The 19584-nt window shown below is 35.0% G+C and overlaps 1 protein-coding gene across 1 annotated transcript in view; it reads right to left on the bottom strand.

Annotated features, from left to right (window-relative positions):
* Positions 1-988: 988 nt before the first annotated feature.
* Positions 989-19584, bottom strand: part of Snx3 (sorting nexin 3) — a 48305-nt gene continuing 29709 nt past the window's right edge. The window contains exons 2-4 of the mRNA XM_005330141.5: positions 8772-8867; positions 3209-3333; positions 989-1729 (exon numbers count right to left, since the gene is read on the bottom strand). Of these exons, the coding sequence (XP_005330198.1) occupies positions 1624-1729; positions 3209-3333; positions 8772-8867 (327 nt within the window). The 3' untranslated portion in view covers positions 989-1623. The remainder of the gene's footprint in view (positions 1730-3208; positions 3334-8771; positions 8868-19584) is intronic.

The following is a 19584-nucleotide window of genomic DNA, read 5'->3' as shown; positions in this document are numbered from 1 at the left end:
CCACATACCAACAAAGATGTTGTGTCCTCCGAGAACTAAAAATAAATATTAAAAAAAAAAAAAAAAGAAGAAGAGCTACCATTACTCTGTTCTGAACATCCCAAAGTGACAGCATTTTAATTTTCTAATACACTGAAATAAAATTTGCATGTTTAGTTACATATTTTCTTATATAACCAATTTTATGGAATTATGAAATACTGTTTGAGCAACAAAAGGCCTTATAAGGCAGCTCTGACTTCTTCCTCTGATTTCTAGATTGCTTGGTATAGATCCCAGTTTGAACAAGACCTAAACTTAATTCCTCTTAAATGTACTAACCTGTCTCTAGAGAAGATGCATCTGGGGTGGGAGGACAACCTGTCCTTATCTTGGGATCTAACTGGGGGTCATGATGGGTCCACAAACACACTAACAGATTGTGCAGATTCAAACTAGAAACACCATTCTGGCTACAAAGGTCTAACCAGAAACAGCAAGGAGTTCTGTATTGTACAGTCTCTTATTATTTAAACAAGTCAGTCTACAACACTGGCCCTTTTCCCTTAAAGAGGATAGTGTGTGTCCCGAGCCCAAGCCTAATAAAAGAGAAAGCATGCACCTGCTGACTTACTACACCCTTGCTAAGTTCCAACAATTCACTCAGATGGACTAGGGAAAAAATTCTGAGAAACAGGAGGCATGGTATTGACTTATCTTAAAAGGTCTTTTAAAGAATGACTTGAGATTATAAAGCATTTCTCAAACACAAAGTGCTTCATAAATGATTCAATAAGCATCAAGGAATGCTTTTCTAGGGCATCACGTTTTTGTTGTTTAAAAGAATATACCCCATTCAAAAGGGGGTAGCATATTTGATATCACCACTGTTTGAAGAGGAATGGAGTTACAGGAATGAGAAGTGTGTAATTAGTAAATAATCCCTCTCAACAAGTGAATTACAATGTAAAGCCATAAGGGAGAAAAGAAAAGCTAGAGGCACCACAAATCAGTGCATATCAGAAATGCATTTTAATTTTTATTTGAAAACAACTTAAATTTTTAGACAAATGATTTTAGTATATAAATTTGATTTTGTTTTTATACAGAATATAAAGATTTCCCTCATTAATCTTCCATGTGAAGGGTATTACAGACTGGAAGGAAGATACGTTCTGCACACAAGTCTGTATCTTCTGTGTGCGGCACTGGAAACAAATGGTGTAGTGCTCCTACACATAAATTAGATCAAGTGACATTACAGTTTAAAGGGGGAGAAGAGAAATATTGTCGTTAATCCGATTCAAGAAGCAAACATGACACAAAAACTGTGCAAATAAGACCAAGTCAGTAACTTTAGTTAGGACACTGCAGATTATAAGGGAAGGTTTGTGAGGCTATAGTGTGCACCACATTAAAACAGCAAGAAAAGCTATTTATATAGAAAAGCTGGAATGAGGGATTTTCACTAAAGCAAATTAACTTCTTGTCAACTGCCAAAACAAAACAGAGCATATGAGTGTTAGTATACTGAAGGCATGTTATACCAGTTTCTGTGCAGCATGCTAAAAGTTATTTAGAACTTCTTCACACTGGTGCATATGAATCATTAATGGTCACATTTTTGCCTCTTCTCACCAAATTTCAGGCATGTCTTATTTTAGATGGAGTATAGCTTTTATCTATGATCTCATCCTGTAAAAACATGTGAAGACAACGTTCATTCTGTGCCAGAGGATGACCAGCGACCCTGGGAATAAAAAAAAAAAAAATACAAATTTAGTCCAATATTTCATAAAAACAGGAGTTTGAGGTTGAGATATATATAAAATTTACTAAAAGTAAGTATTATTCTGGACTACCCATAAAGCTATGCTTTGTCAACTAAAAGTGTATTTTCTTTCCTTGGGTTCACATTAGCAATTTAGAAAACAATTCTTACTGGATTAACTATGCACTTCTTCTCATAATGTGTATCCAATTGGCTTCTTAAGTACTAGTTGGTGTACTCATAAGAAACAAATAAATTTTAACATTAAAAGTGAAATGTATCACTGGATTCTAAGAATCCATTTTAAAAAGAGATACACGATTAGAGTTAGAAATACAGGGAAGTTCAATAAAAGCCTTGATACTAAGAAACAGGACCAATACTAAGAAACAGGACCAATACTAAGAAACAGGACCAATGTTCAGGTGTTTTGTTTCTTTTTTTCTTATTTCTTTTTTCACTGCTTTTAAAGTCTTCTATCATAGGCTAAACACAAAACCAGACTGGGTAACTAGAATTCTATTTCAGAATTTAAAAACATTTGACATAGCATTGCCTTCCCCCAAACAAAGTATGTTCATAATAAGACAAGTAAAGGTTGTGTGCTATGATAGATAACCAAGTTAAAGGCTTTGTGTAACCCTTTCTCTTTTGTTTACTACTCATGGATCTTCAAATTACAAGATAAAAATTAATATGTAAGCTCACAAACCATGTTTTCATAATTAAAGTGATCCCTTTCTTAGCATAATCTTTCTATTTCTTTGGCTTCTTAAAAGTAATTATATTTTAGCTGGGTGTGGTAGCACATGCCTATAGTCCCAACTACACAGGAGACTAAGGTAGAAGGATCATCTGAGCCCAGTTTGGGGCCAGCCTGGGCAAAACAGTGATACCCCATCTCTTAAAAAATAAAAAATTATTATTTCAAAGACGAGTAAAATTAAATGCTAGACATATTGATTTGAGCTTATCAAGATTTTCTAAAAGACAACCCTAAAGTCTTTTTTCAAAAGAAAACATTTTTTAAGGGAAATAAAAAATGTACACCTTTACACAAGACATGTTGATAACACTTCCTTCTGCAATCAAACAAAATGATTGCAAATGTATTGTATATTTTATTGTTCATTCTAGAACATACCCAAATCAGAAAGAATCATAAGGTAAAACTATGTTTTTAAATGCTGCAATTTTAAACGTAATTTGCATAAATTAAGAAAATATAAAACTTAGGTCAACACAAAGCTACTTATTTCAATCAAGTGTGTTAATATTTATCACATGATAGTCAACTTGTCATATACTTTTACTTTGTTTAAATGATACAAAAAGTTAGAAAATGATCAAAAGAAAGGCAATATCACGATTTAACTTAACATTTAAAGTTACAAGTGGTCAACTCAAGTAGTCTCAAAACAGCTCCCTCTCACCCCCTCAAGAACAGAGAGAACTTACTTGTTTATAAACTGCTCCAGCCCTTGCTTCCTTTCCTCTATAAAATTGTCATCAAATATTCCATCATCTCCTCTAAAAGGTAGCTGACGCAAAAATGCTTTCCCAGGGAGTGGGGGAACTACAACCTAAAACAATATGAAGAAAGTGAATTCTTGATCATGCTAACTAGGTTGTGAAAATTTATAAAACACAACATGTCGAACAGTAGACCCTTATTATGAGAGCTGTCCCATTCTCAAACTAATTTAAACATAAAGAGAATTAGTAAAAGTATATATATTCTGAAAAAGCTCAATGTTTTGGAGGCAAGACAAATGAATGCAGAAAAAGCTCATGGCACTGTAGTTCCAAAAAGACAGGTCCCAGAGCTCTATTTGGATACAGCACTTTTCTTAGTCTTATCAAATCACAGATACACAAAAGCAATAATCTTCAATTATTTGATTCTTAAATAAAAGGTTATCATGCCGGGCTGGGGATGTGGCTCAAGCGGTAGCGCGCTCGCCTGGCATGCATGCGGCCCGGGTTCGATCCTCAGCACCACATACAAACAAAGATGTTGTGTCCGCCGAGAACTGAAAAATAAATATTAAAAAAAAAAATTCTCTTTCTCCCTCTCTCTCTCTCTCCTCTCTCACTCTCTCTTAAAAAAAAAAAAAAGGTTATCATGCCTCTCAGACACTTCAGGAGAAGAATGCAATGAAAACCACAGAATTCAAAATTGTCTCAAAAGAAATAAACTGTTATCTACATGTTCTTCCTGCAATATGATAGATAAGAACTCTGTGGTTTCTTCAATGTCTTATCATCCACTACTATTTGATGCCATTTTTTCCATGTCTTAAAGCTAAAAAATGTCAACTTTCTCCCAAATCCCCTATTCTGGGGGCTGGAGTTGTGGTTCAGCAGTAGAGCATTCACCTAGCATGTGTGAGGCACTGGGTTCATTCCTCAGCACCACATATAAATAAAATAAAGATATCATTTCCACCCACAACTAAATAAATATTTAAAAAAAAATGGTTGGGAATGTAGCTCAGCAGTAGTGCACCTGACTAGCATGTAAAAGGCCCTGGGTTCAATCCCTTGCACTCTGCCCACATACAAAGAAGACAGATAAATGGCTGATAAGTACATGAACAGGTGATCCAAGAGAATCGAAAATCAAAACCACAGTGAGAGAACACTTCATAAACAATAATATTAGAAATAAATAAGAGGGTATGGAGAGAAGTACAATGCTCAAATACTGCTGGTGGTAATGTGAAGTGTGCAACTGTATTGGGTCCAACAGTCCCAGTTACTTGGGAGGCTCAAGTGAGAGGATCATTTGATCCCAGGAGTTGAGAGGCCAGACTGAGCACAGTGAGAACCTGTCTCAAAAACAAAAAACACTGGTGCAACTATTTCAGAAAACAACTTGGTAGTTCCTCAGAATTTTAAAAAGTTAACTGACCCAACAACACAATCCCAGATATATACCCCAAAGAAATGAAAACATATTCACAAACAAAAACTTAGGTATAAATTTTTCTCTTCCTTCCCTTCTTCATGGTGCTAGGGATCAAACACAGGGTCTTATGTGTAGCAAGCAAGCACTCTACCACTGAGCTACATCTCCAACCTATGCACAATTTTTTCTTAATACCAGGATTGATATTCATGTAAAAAGCATGTAAAAAGCTCTGGGATTGGTATTCAGTGAAAGAGTGCTTATTTGTCTCATGAGCGCAAAGTTCAAGTTTGAGCACACTCCACAACAAATTGAATGGAATACATGAAGTGTATCTATATAATAGGATATTATTTGGTAGTACAAAGAAATGAAGTACTGATACCTTGAAAACATGGAAAGTAAAAGAAACCAGACATAAGAGATGACATATATTGTGTTTCCATTTATATGACATGTTTGGAATAGGTTAAGCCCTTAGAGAAAATAGATTGATAACTGCTTAGGGCTGGGTGAGGAGGGGCTAGGAAAAAATTGGTAGGAACTGTTTTTTTTTTTTAAATATATTTTTTTAGTTGTCAATGAATCTTTATTTTATTTACTTATATGCTCTACCACTGAGCTACAACACTAGCCCCAGAATTTCTTTAATAGGGTGAAAAAAATGTTCTAAAATGGAATAGTTATGTTGTACAACTCTGTGAATATACAAAAAACCCCAGAATTGTACATTTTAAATTGGTAAATTGGGCTGGGTTTGGTGGCACATGCCTATAATCCCAGTAGTTTAGGAGGCTGAGCCAGGAGGATTGTGAGTTCAAAGCCAGAGTCAGCAACTTAGTGAGGCTGTCAAAAAAAATTTTTTTAAAAAGGGCTGGAGATGTGATTCAATAGTTAAGTGTCCTTGGGTTCAATCTCTAGTACCCAAAAAAAGTGAATTGTATAGGATGTAAATCTTATTTCAATAAAGCTGTTGCTTAAAAAAAAAAATAAAGGCAAAACATACATTCATTCAGCAAATGTTAAGCAAAGGCCAGAGCCTATCACAAACTACTTCTCCATGGTCATTAAAAATTTCTTCAATGGGAGGGGAGTGGAGAGGAAGGGAGGAATGGAAGGACAGCAGAATAAAATAGATATTATTATTGCTGTATGTATGCATGACCAATGTGATTCTGTAACCTGTACACTTAGAAAAATGAGAAAATTATATCCCATCTGATTCAACTGTATGAAATATCAAGATCATTGTACAGTCATGTGTAACTAATTAAAATTTAAAAAAAAACTGGAGGAAAAAAATTTTTTTCTTCATTACCCAGAATTGCCCCAACTTTGTTTTATACATCTGTAATTTGTATGTAGTTGAGTTATACATTTTTATTTCCAAAGAGCCAGATATTTCAACTCCATTTATCGAATTCCTTTCCGAAATGGTGGTTTATTTTTTATTTTTTATATTGGGGATTGAACCTAGGATCTGGTGCATACTAAGCACATGTTCTACCATTGAGCTATAGTCCTAGCCCTTAACGTTAATTTTGTTATGAACTAAAATCTCCTATTAAAACACGTCAGCTTTTAAATCCTACTAGAACCTGCTAATCTGTACATCCAATTCTAAAGCAATAATATCCATTGAAAGTTTTTTTTTTTTTTGGATGGCCTGAGGATCGAACCCAGGGTCTCATGAATAGTAAAAAAAATGCTCTATCACTGAGATATTCCCAGGCTCTAAAGTTTGAAGTACTTTTTTGAGGGTGGTGTTAGTTATTGAACTGAACCCAGGCCTCCCTCATGCTAGGCAAGTGCTCTACCACCGAGTTAAAAGCCCCAGTTCCTTAACTACTATTTCTTTAAGATATGCTCTTATGCCTGATAAAATACTTTCTCAACAGATAAAGAAAAAGTGTGACTAATCTAATCTTGAGCATTCTGATCCTAAAGTTCATATATACAAACCTCCAAGATTATAAGGACTCCAACTGAGACTTCTATTTGGATTTTATGAATGTATGTGTGCAATAGGCGATATTACCTATTTTCAGGTCTCTAGTTTAACTTTTGTTTTTTACAGCTTACTATCATCTATCATACTATATATCTTACTATTTTTTGCCTTCCCTTTACCAATATGTTAATATTTGTGCATAATGCTCCTGTATCCAGTCATATTTATCTGGTTAAGGTTTTTTCTTTTACTTTTTTAGTTTATTAAGCTTTAGAAAAACGGAATAACCTAGACTTAATCTACCTTGGCACTCCTAACACACTCACTTTACTACATTCTAATCACAAAATTAACTCTTCATCATTTTAAGCATACCATTACCTTCCATGACTCCACGCCTCTAATGTCATTCTGAAGTAAGGTTGAAATGAAGGACATCAGAGTGGGCTTTGTTCCCTTGAATCCATTTTGCAGCCCAAATCACTAAATTTTCTTTTCTTTTTTTTTTTTTAAAATATTTATTTATTAAGTTTTCGGCAGACACAACATTTTCGTTTGTATGTGGTGCTGAGGATTGAACCCGGGCCGCACACATGCCAGGCGAGCGTGCTACCACTTGAGCCACATCCCCAGCCCACTAAATTTTCTTTTAAGCAGACAATTCTACAAGGTATATAATAAGTGTTTCTCAAACTGCAGGTAGTGGCCCATCAGTGGATCATGACCACCATTTAAAAAGCCAACTTCACAATGGTGATGGGGGGTAGGGAGAGGGAAGCATAAAAGTTCAGTGGATTACTTAAAGGGGAAGGAAGGGAAGGGAGTGGAGATGGGAATAGGAAAGAGAGTAGAATGAATCAGACAGAACTTTCCTGTGTTTATATATGAATACAACACAAGTGAAACTCCACATCACCTCCAAGCACAAAAATAGGATCCCAATTAGAGTACGTCACACTCCATGTATATATAATGTGTCAAGATACATTCTACTGTCATGCATATCTAAAAAGAACAATTTTTTTAAAAAAAGGAAATTTTAAAAAGCCAACCTGAAGAACATCAGCATATATCATGCAAAGATTATTGTTTTATGAAACTCTGCCACATATGTATGCATGTATGTATGTGTGATGAAAAAAAAATGTAGCCAAGTCTCCCAAAATTAAAAAATGTAGTCAGGTCCCCCAAAACTCCTATGTTAATCCAGAAATATTCAGAGGTGAAATGAGTAGATCACAAGAGCTGCAATCTAATCGATCCATCCCTAGTTTGAATGCACTGAGTAGTAACTGTAGGCAGATGGGGCTTGGCTGGAAGAGGTAGGTCACTAAGGGGGTATTCTCCCTGTGGCCCTTTCCCTCTCCACTTCCCAGTGGCCATGACCTAAGCAGTTTCCTCTGGCATGCCCTTCTGCCATAATGTGCTAACCTCGCCTTGGGTCCAAAAGCAATGGTTGACTCACCATGAACTAAATCTCTGAAATCATAAACCAAAATAACATTTTCCCTCCTCTAAGTTGTTACTGTCAGACTTTGATCAGAGCAATACAAAGCTGACTAACACACCAGGTGCACAGGTACACACCTGTAATCCCAGCTACTCAGGAGGCTAAGGCAGGAGAATTCCAAGTTCAAGGTCAGTCTGGAACTCAGCAAAACCCTGTTTCAAAATTTAAAAAGGCGCAGGGGGAACTGGGAACCATTCAGTGGTAGAGTGCTTACCTAGCATGTACAAGGCCCTGGGTTCAAGAACACTCAGTGTTGTGTGGGGGGGAAATATTATTATTGATGAATAGGATAAAATTGGAAATACTCTGACATGAAATGCACTGAGGAAGCAAAACTTTTGGAACTGAGAAGATGGAATAGAATTAGAGAAGGAAGAAAGCAATAGCAAGAAGGTTCTAAAAAGTGTTATTCAAGTGTGAGTTAGCAAAAGTGTCAATTGTGCCACTAAAATAGATAAGAAAAGAGTTCTGAGAAAAAGTTACAAGACTCTTTCTCTATTTCCCATGAAATAGCACAAGGTTGAAAGGATGAAACATTTGAAAACAAAAAATCATGTTTGCTTTTACTCATTTTAATTAAGATAATTTTCCTGAGAAGAACATTAAAACTTGAAATATTCTGCAAAGGTGCATTACAGGTAATTTTTACCTTGCTCTCTCTCTCTAATTCACTTCGCAGCCATTCAAAGTCACTGTATCTTCTTCTAACAGTAGATTCCTTCAGCTTGAAAATAGGAAGATTTGTCTGAAACAAACAAACAAAAAATCACTTGTAAGTTGAAGCACATTAAGGAGACCTCAAAGCTGGGGGAGGAAAGCAATGCTTGTCAAATTGATAATATGACAAGCAGGGTTACCTTAAAATAAGAAAATGATTTATTAAAACTTTTAATTACGGCTGAGTGTGATGGCACATGCCTGAATGCCAAAAAGCTCAGGAGGCTGAGGCAGGAGGACTGGAAGTTTGAGGTGAACCTCAGCAATTTTGTGAAGCCCAAAGCAACTTAGTGAGACTTGTCTCAAAAAATAAAAAGGGTCAGGTTATGTGGCTCAGTGGTTAAGCACCACTGGGTTCATCCCTGGTACCAAAAAAACATTTGATTACAATGAAACTCTGCTAATTGTTTAAAAGTATATACTTTAAATGAGAATATAACATTTAAAATGTACCTTTGCATGTATGCTTTTGGATATCATTCTGCTTGAGGGTTATTTACATACAAAAATATATTTTTTCTATCATTTTGGTAAAAATGTTAATTGAGGGGTGGTGAGAAAAGGTTAGCTCTGGGTTAGGGATGTAGCTCAATGGCAGAGCACTTACCTAGTATGCTTGAGGCCCTGAGCTTAATCTCCAATACCAGCAAAAGGAAAAAAAGAAAACCGGTGGGGGGAGGAGACTGATTTGACTATTTCCTAGCTTAGTAGATAGTTCTCATAAGAGGAATAACACCTTATAGACTTTTAAATGAAATACAAAGTATTCTGTTATTAGGACTAGATTAGATCTTGCATAATAGAAGAAATGAATAAGCATTATTTTAAAGTTTTATTTTAATTGACATACATGTATGAGGTTCAAAGTGACATTTTAATACATATATACATTGTAGGATGATCCAATCTAAGAAATAAAATACCCATCATCTCAGATATTTATCATTTTTTGTTGTTGTGAGATCATGGTTAAATCCTCCATTTTAGGTATTTTGGAACATACTTTAATATTAATACCTCTTGTGCAACAGAACACCAGAATTTATTCTTCCCATCTAACGATGACTTTATACTTGATGACCATTGTTTCCCATTTATTTGTCCACTTCACCTATACACAACCTCTGGTAAACACCATTCTGTTCTCTATTTCTCCCATTTGAAATACAAAGAATTATTCTTAATGGGTTTCTAAAAAATTCCAAAAAAGAAGAAGGGAAAGTGCTGCAATGTCTCTCCTCTCTTACCACAAGTAGGAAGGAAAAAAAAAATTTTTTAAATAACTAAAACAAATAGGAAATTAAGAGCTGGGAATGTAGCTCAAGGGTTAGCCTAATCAGACTAAAAGTAGAGTTACACTACTTGGCAGACCAGCCTCCTAGATTCAGGTTGTTCCTGAAAGAAAGCAAGTTTAAGAACTAAAAACATAATGCTCAGTCTCATGAGATTAGTTGAAATTAATAAATTTTTTGGAGACTATATTCTGTACAAGATTGCAAAAGTTACTTAGTTGTTGCCACTTCTGTCAACTTCTAAACTTAAAAGAAAAAATTCCTATATTTTTATTATATTCTTTTTTTTTTTTTTAAAAAAAAAGCTACCAAATCCAATAAAATATGGTTTCATGATTAAGGTCAATTAGAAGAAGCAGTAGGATACCACCACTTATTATCAAGAACAGATTTTTATTTTTTAAAATATTTTATTTTTTAGTTATCAGCGGACACAACATCTTTCTTTGTATGTGGTGCTGAGGATCGAACCTGGGCCCCACGCATGCCAGGCGAGCGCACTACCGCTTGATCCACATCCCCAGTCCCAAGAACAGATTTTTAAATGTGCTTATCACAAGGCTTGTAGAAAACAGAAATGATTTAACACAATGAGTGCCATACTCTATCAAAAATGATATTTAATACTATGTATTCTCTCAGAATACATTCTGTCTTAAATTCAGTCTTTAAACTTAAAGAACTTTAAATCATTTTATAACTAAAAAGAAAAAAATTCATTGCCAAATGAAGGAAAGACTGGCTTCTTACTTTGGATAGAGAGGGACATCAATATCTTGTAAAAATTCACTCCTAAGAAAAATCTACTCATTTGTTAAACTCGATGCCACTAGTAAATAGTTGTCATACAGCAAAAGAAAAGTTTTTTACTCAAGACCTTAAATCCATTTTGTAGTGGTGTCAATTTTTTCCAAAGTGTATTAACTTCTCTGTGTTGTACACCTTAGAGCCTGGAATCTTCTATGGATGCTATTGGGTACAAAGGTGTATAGGTTTCAAGCATGAAACCAAATCTCACAAGAGGTTTAAAAGCACTTGAATTTTCTTTCCCAGGTAACCACAACATTTGTTCATTGTATTAATGACTAAGAGCAAAATTGCATCTAACAAGACTCTCATTATACTAAAAGTCAAGCTTGTATTTAGAGATGCTAGCTTGCTATACAGAGAGGTATTCTCATTCCTCTGAGTAATAAAATTAGGTCCCCCGGAGAGCAGAATGATAATTCCCAAAAAAGAAAGCACTGGATTATTTCTCTCTAATTTCACCCATTGGCTTTTTAACCAAGTTCATACTTCCGCATTAAAATATTAAGTCTTTGTAAGTGTCTAAAGATAGAAAGGCCTTTACAGAGTTAAGTATTTTCTGCAGGTGAGATTTTACATTTTGAATTCCCTTCTCTCAAATTACTTTACAAAAGGGATTAACTGCTCTCTTTATTCAGTATGTTAAGATCAAGCTTGTGAAAAGAGTTCCCTAAGAATTTTCATACTTCTGGGTACGGAAGTCTACAAAGTTAATCTCTGAAACAACATATCAAGCTTACAGGTACAATGTTGAGAGAACAGTGCCAATTCAGCTCATTTTACCTTCCATTTTCCCTTTTGAACTTTTGACACAATCATGATTATATCTGATTCACTCTAATGGGGGAGGGGCTGCCTTTCTATAATTAGTAGTTGGCTAGATTGTATACTTTTTAAAAGAATCACAGTTAAAGAAAATTCATTTTGTTTTCTCAGTTGGTTATGATTTCTTTTTGTGCTTTAGAGTTCTGATAAAGTCACATCAAGAAATTCTGGCTCAGTGGTAAAGAACTTTGCCCAGCATGCATGAGGCTCTGGGATTTGAACTCATCACTACCAAAAAAATTAAAAAAAAAAAAAAAAAAAGAAGAAAAGAGAAAGAAAACAGAAATTCTTAATTATTTGTTCTTTACATTTAGAGTAATAAGTGCCTATTAAACGTCTTCCTGATCATTATAAGGTCATTTTAACTTACTTGATTAAAAAAAACAAATGAAAAACTGCTCATTTTGTTTCAATCTCTAAACAATCACCATTGTTTACAAAGTCTTGTGGTTGGTCACTTTTAATTATTTTTAATCCTTATAAAACATATGAGTGTCAAAAAGAATATTTTTCCCCCTACAGTTTTGGAGAGGACTCAACTATTATTTACTGAGCATCTATAAAAAGGCAATAGTATAGATAAGGTGGGGGAACACTGTTTACAATAACTAATAAAAAGAAGTGCTAGCCCTCATGAAGTTATAACATACCAAGGAGGTGAGAAGATAAGCATATAAAAAGCTGAATTTACATGATTAAAAATACCAAGAGGCTGAGGGTATAGCTCAAGATAGAACACTTGCCTAGCAAGTGTGAGGCTAAAGCTCCCTGGCACACACACACATAAAAAATAATAATAATAATAATAACCCACTAACCACAAACAAAGTTGAAAGACAAAGAGCAAGTTATAGATAAATATTTACAACATTTAACAAAAAAACTTCATTAAAATGTAAAGAATAGAGCCAGGGTTGTGGCTCAGCAGTAGAGCGATCGCCTAGCATATGCAAGGCCCTGGGTTTGATCCTTGGCACCACATAAAAATAAATAAAGGTATGGTGTCCAACTACAACTAAAAAATAAATATTAAAAAATGTAAAGAATATAGAAACTAGTGAGATAAACACACCTAATAAAATAGGGAGAACACAGAAAAAAAACAATGGACAATAATGTTCAATTTCACTCACAAAAGCAGTACTAGTTAAAATGATAATAATCTATTTTTAAATTGTAATACCCAGTGTTTAGTGAGGAGGGTAAGAATAGAAATTCAGTGAATTAGACAAGGGGGAAGGAAGGTAAGGGAGAAGGGATGGGAATAGTAAAGACAGTAGAATGAATCAGACAGAACTTCCCCATGTTCATATAGGAATACAGATCAGTGACAATCCATATCATGTACAACTGCAAGAATGTGATCCTAATTAGAGTAGGTAATATTCATATCCCCCCCATACATATATATATATACACACACACATACACACACATATATAAATATGTCAAAACACACTCTACTGTCATGTACATCTAAAAAAGAACAACAAATTAAAAACTGCTAATGGTAATGGAAACTGGTACATTTTTAAGGACAGCATATTGATGAATCTACCACTCTTTTAAATGCACATATTTTTTTTAAAAATGTGTTCTAATTAGTTATACATGATTAGTTATAACAGTGTATTTTAATATATTATATACAAATGAGTATAGTTTTTCATTCTTCTGATTATACATGATGTAGAATTACATTGGTCATGTAATCCTATATGCACATTGGATAGTAATGTTCGATTCATTCTACTATCCTTCCTATTCCTATTACCTCTCTCCATTCCCTTCATTTTCCCTTTTCTAATCCAAAGTACTTCTATTCTCCTCCCCCATTCCCCCATCCCTGTTGTGAAATTAGTGTTGGCATATCAGAAGCATTTGGCCTTTGTTTTTTTGGGACTGGCTTATTTCACTTAGCATGATATTCTCCAGTCCCATCCATTTACTGACAAACTCCATAATTTTTTTTTAATGGCTGAGTAACATTCCATTGTGTATATATACCAGTTTCTTTTTCTTTTTTGATAACTTAGGTCACTTTATTTTCTAATATGCCCAGCTGAAGGTTATCCATTTTATTGATCTTATCAAAGAACCAGCTTTTTGTTTTCACTGATTTTATGTGTATACACTCATATACACATATAAAATTATATGTAATATAAAATATAACAGTATTATAACATATTATGTATAATATGCCATTGAATTCTACTCTTTATAACTTCCTTTTTTCTCTGTGAGTTTAAGTTTCTTTCTTTCTTTTTTATTGGTCATTTTTATTCTCTTATTTATTTATTTTTAGTTTTATTGATTTTATTTTTTTTTAAATACGACAGCAGAATGCACTACATACAGTTCTTATTACACACAGAGTACAATTTTTTATATCTTTGTATACAGAGTATGTTCACGCCGATTCATGCCTTAATACATGTACGTTTTTTGCATTACAATTCTTACTACATATATATACCACAATTTTTCATATCTGTTTATAATAAAGTATGTTGACACCCAATTTGAGTCTTCATACATGTACTTTGGATAATGATGTCCATCACGTTCCACTGCCCTTGCTAATCCCCTGTCCCTCCCTTTCCCTCTCACCCCTCTTCCCTATCTAGTATTCATCTAATCCTCCCATGCTCCCCCTCCCTACTCCACTATGAGTCAGCCTCCTTATATCAGAGAAAACATTTGGCATTTGTTTTTGGGGGGATTGGCTAACTTCACTTAGCATTATCTTCTCCAACTCCATCCATTTACTTGCAAATGCCATGATTTTATTCTCTTTTAATGCTGAGTAAAATTCCATTGTGTATACATACCACTTTTTTTTAATCCATTCATCCACTGAAGGGCATCTAGGTTGGCTCCAAAGTTCAGCTATTGTGAATTGTGCTGCTATAAACATTGATGTGGCCGTGTCCCTGTAGTATGCTGTTTTAAAGTCCTTTGGGTATAGACCAAGGAGAAGAATAGCTGGGTCAAATGGTGGTTCCATTCCCAATTTTTCAAGAACTCTCCATTCTGCTTTCCATATTGGCTGCAACAACTTGCAGTCCCACCAGCAGTGTATGAATGTACCTTTTTCCCCACATCCTCTCCATATACCAGTTTCTTTATCTGTTCATCTGTTGACAGGCACCTAGGTTAATTCCAATAGTTTAACTATTATGAATTAAGCTTCAATAAACATTGATGTGGCTGAATCACTGTAGTATGCTGATTTTAAGTCCTTTCGGTATAAATCAAGGAGTGGGATAACTGAGTCAGATGGTGGTTCCATTCCATGTTCTGAGGAATTTCCATACTGTTTTCCATAGTGGTCGTACCAATTTGCTGTCACACCAACAATGTATGAGTGTACCTTTCCCCCCACATCCTTGCTAACATTTTTGTTTGTATTCTTGATAATTGCCATTCTGACGAATAAATTCTCAGTGTAGTTTGAATTTGCATTTCTCTAACTGCTAAAAATGTTGAGCATTTTTTCATATATTTGTTGAATGATCGTAATTCTCTTTGTGAAGTGTCTGTTCAGTTCATCAGTCCATTTATTGATTGGGTTATTTGTGGGGTTTTTTTTTGGTATTAAGTTTTTTGAATCCTTTATATATATATACTGCAGATTAATACTATACTTGTGGTGCAGGTGGTAAAGATTTCCTCCCATTCTGTAGGCTCTTCATATTACTATTTCCTTTAAATGCACATATCTTGTGAGCCAACAATTTCACTAGAAATTAATTCTACAAATATTTCCACATATACAAAAAGAGGGCTGGGTTTGTGGCTCAGTGGTAGAGAGCTTGCCTAGTATGTGTAAGTCACTGGGCTGGATCCCCAGCACCACATTAAAAAAAAACACTAAACAAAAAGATAACAGTGCACAGAAATTTACATTAGTACCATTTCTATAATTTTGAAAAGCTGGGCATAAATCTCAATAGTAGAATATTTGCCTCCTAGCATGTGCGAAGTCCTAGTTTGATCCCTAGCACCAACACACACACACACACACACACACACACACACACACACACACACAATCATTCTCTCTCTCTCTCTCTCTATTCATAAAGGAATAGACAGCTGACAATTGATTTAACCAGGATTACTTTAACACAGGGAGCTAGCCATACAACAGGAAGACCACTGAAAATGGTAAAAATAGTGTGAACTAAATACAAAGAAGAAACAAGTGCAGAGTTTATTTGGGAAGTAATTCTTGTAGGAGGTGATTAAAAATCAAAACTCCAAAGGTTAAAACTGAGCCCTGAATGTCTGACTAAGGCATCTTTGTGGAGCACCAGGAAGTAACATCTTTGAAACAGGAAAAAAAAGGAAAAAAAGTAAAGAAAAGAGAAGTTGCCAAAGTAAAGCCACAAACCAGGCGTGCGTACTCTGTAATTTGAGCAATCTGGGAGGTTAAGGAAGGAGTATACTACAAATTGGAAGCCAGCCTAAGCAATTAGCAAGACCCTATTTCAAAAAATAAAAAGGAAGGGTGGGACTCTGATGCAACTCAGTAGTAGACTGCCCCAGCGTTTAACCCCCAGTACCACCCTCCCAAAAAGCACAACCTACAAAATGTAGCTTGTATGCATGTATGTTTAAGAGAACAGTTGGTCCTAGTTTGTCCTCTACCTAGTTTGTCCTCCCAAATCCTGGGAATTGAACCCAGGATCTCACGCACATGGTAATAAGTGCTCTACCAATGAGCTATGGCCTCAGTGCCCTAGCCAGGCTAGTGATTCTTACAGTTAATCTGCCTGATGTATATGGACAAGAGATTGCCTACTGAAGTAAATTACACAAAAAAATTCCTTAGAGGTTGTTGTGGTTTAGATATTAGATGTACCCCCAAAGCTCCTATGTGAGACAATGAAATAAGGTTTAGAGATAAAATGATCGGGTTATGAAAGGTTTAACCTAATCAGTGTATTAATTTCCTGACAGGGATTAATTTGGTGGTAACTATAGGTAGGTAAGGCATGGCTGGAGGAAGCAGGTCATTGGGGGCATGCCCTTACAGTACACATTTTGTCCTTGTTGACTAGATCAATTACCACGACCCACTCCCTCCCTCTTCCTGTTTCCTGGTGCCATGTTCCCCGCTGCTTTCCTTCCACATGCACTTCTACAATGATGTTCTGTTTCATCTCAGGACCCAAGGAATGGAATCAGTCATCTATAGACTGAGATTTCTGAGGCTATGAGCCTCAAAATACAGTTTTCCTCCTCTAATTGTTTTTGTCAGTTTTTTGGGTTGCAGCAGCGTAAAAGCTGACTAAAACAGGTTTTACTTTGGATGTCACTTAAAATGCTTTTTATGTTTATTTGCACAGATGTAGAGTGCTATATTCTGAAATTAAATATAAATCAGACAACATGGTTACTTTAAGATGATGAAAACTTTTATAACATAAAAAAGCAAGATTTACTATTTGCTTATTCTGACACTCATATTTTCCCTCTAATTTTAATGTAAGTTGCTCAGAACCAGGCTGAGCATATAGTAGAAGTCACAATTTTATTCCTAGCTAGCTAGACATTTTATTTCCTACCCTACCAATGAACTCAAAGATATCAGTGGATCTTGAATTATGTTTCAGAATTACCTGGATAGCTTAAAACAATATTTTTAAATGGAGGTATAAAACATTAAGGATACATCTCAATGAGTTTTCACATGGTTTTAGCAAACCTGGGTAATTTTTATAAAGTCTTGAGGCCTAAACCTCAGATCAACTAACTCAAATAGTCCCTTTAAAAATTTCCTCAGAGCTGGTGCAGTGGTGCACTCCTATAATCCCAGTAGCTCAGGACGCTGAGGCAGCAGTGTCAGCAACTTGGCGAAGCCCTAAGCAACTCAGTGAGACCCTGTCTCTAAATAAAATACAAAATAGGCCTGGGGATGTGGCTCAATGGTCAAGTGCCCCTGAATTCAATCTCCTGGTGCCAAATAAATAAATAAATAGAATGAAAGTCCTCAGATGGTTAATAATCTGGTAGAAACTACTACCAGATTATGTCTGGTTCAAAGAACCATACAAGCAGCTGAAGAAGTGCTCAGGAGGTTATTTACAGCTGTAACTATCTATATTTTAAAAAGGAGAAAAGAATTGGGGAGGTAACTCAGTGGTGGAGTGCTTGCCTAGCACACATAAGTCCTGGGTTCAATCTCCAGCAAAGAATGTAAAGCACTGTAAGGGTAAGCAAGAAGAACAACCTTAAATGAATAACCTATACTTTCACCTTAGGAAACTAAAAAAATGGCATATTAAGCAAATAGAAGGAAGGAAATGATAAAGATTAGAGTAAGAATAGAGAATAGGAAAACAAAAGAAAAACATTCTAAAGATTTCCTGAGGCTGGCTTTGAACTTGCGATCCTCCTGTCTCAGCCTCCTGAGCTGCTGAAATCACAGGCATGTGCCACCATGCCTGACTTGTGAGAGAGACTTCTGAAGACTGAACCTTTGGGATTATTTTTAATAACTTGTTTTACAAAATTTTTGACATTCAGTCATGTTTATCTAATTCTCTTGTTTTCTTTCTTCCCTTCAAATTTCATTCAGTATAAAAGTACACAGTTACTAATACTCTATATTAGTATAGTGATCAAAAGCTTGGACTCTGCCTAGGTTCAAATCACAGCAATGTCACTAAATTAGGTGAGTTGAGAAAATCAATCTGTTTCTCAATTTGCTCATCTATAAAGTGGGGATAATACTGTAAAAGCACACTGAAATAAAGATGTTTTAGAATTTAAACATTACTTTAAAATAATTTAAACATTATTTCTATTACTTTGAAGTCATACAAATTATAATTTTTTTGAAATAAATATGTAACACTTGAAGATCATGTTCATGAAACCTTGAAATTAACTACTGTTGTAGTGATTAAATAAAATAATACATCAAAAACTGCTTAAAATTGTGCCTAGCACACAATAAATGTAAAATCTGTTATTTATTTTTCTTATATGATCTTGTCTTTTTTAAACTTTCAAATTAGCAAAAAGTTCCAATATAGGGGCTGGGGATGTGGCTCAAGCGGTATCGTGCTCGCCTGGCATGCGTGTGGCCCGGGTTGGATCCTCAGCACCACATACAAACAAAGATGTTGTGTCCGCTGAAAACTAAAAAATAAATATTAAAAAATTCTCTCTCTCTCAAAAAAATTTTAAAAAAAAAGTTCTAATATTATTCTAACAAACTGTGTATCTTTAACCAATTGTTATTTGTCAATTTGGTAAATCTACAATTATTTTTGCTGAAAGTAAACTGCACACATCGTTATGTATTTTCTAAGAAAGATGTTATTATTCTTTTACATAACCAAAGAACAAGAACCAAATACAGGGTACTTAACATAATATACGGTCCATATTTAGATATTATTTTTTAACTTTTTTAGTTTTGGGACAAACAGTTTCTTCCTTTTCTTCTGCAGATTCTTCAGTCTTGCTAGACTTGGCTTCTCTTTTCTATCTTTCTTCCCACTTTGGTTTCTCAGGGTCTCCAACTTTTCCATGGCTGTGTCTGATTCCAAATTGGTGTCGCTACAGAATTTCCCTGGCATCATTCAGCAAAACTGGCCTAGGCCTACCAGTTTCCTCAACTGTGTGCAGAAGAAGAGCCATACTCAAATATTACTAATTGTCCCCATGATATCGTATAATATTTTAAAAATCAGAATCCAATGAAGAATCAAACACTGATGAAAACTTGCTACCACAAGACCAACAGAGGGGATGTGATGCTGGTTCACTCTGATAGACTACTTAGAAATAGAATAGCTCCTT

This window comes from Ictidomys tridecemlineatus, chromosome 8 (genome assembly GCF_052094955.1).
Source record: "Ictidomys tridecemlineatus isolate mIctTri1 chromosome 8, mIctTri1.hap1, whole genome shotgun sequence".
Taxonomy (NCBI): domain Eukaryota; kingdom Metazoa; phylum Chordata; class Mammalia; order Rodentia; family Sciuridae; genus Ictidomys; species Ictidomys tridecemlineatus.
This window is presented reverse-complemented; position numbering and strand designations above follow the sequence as displayed.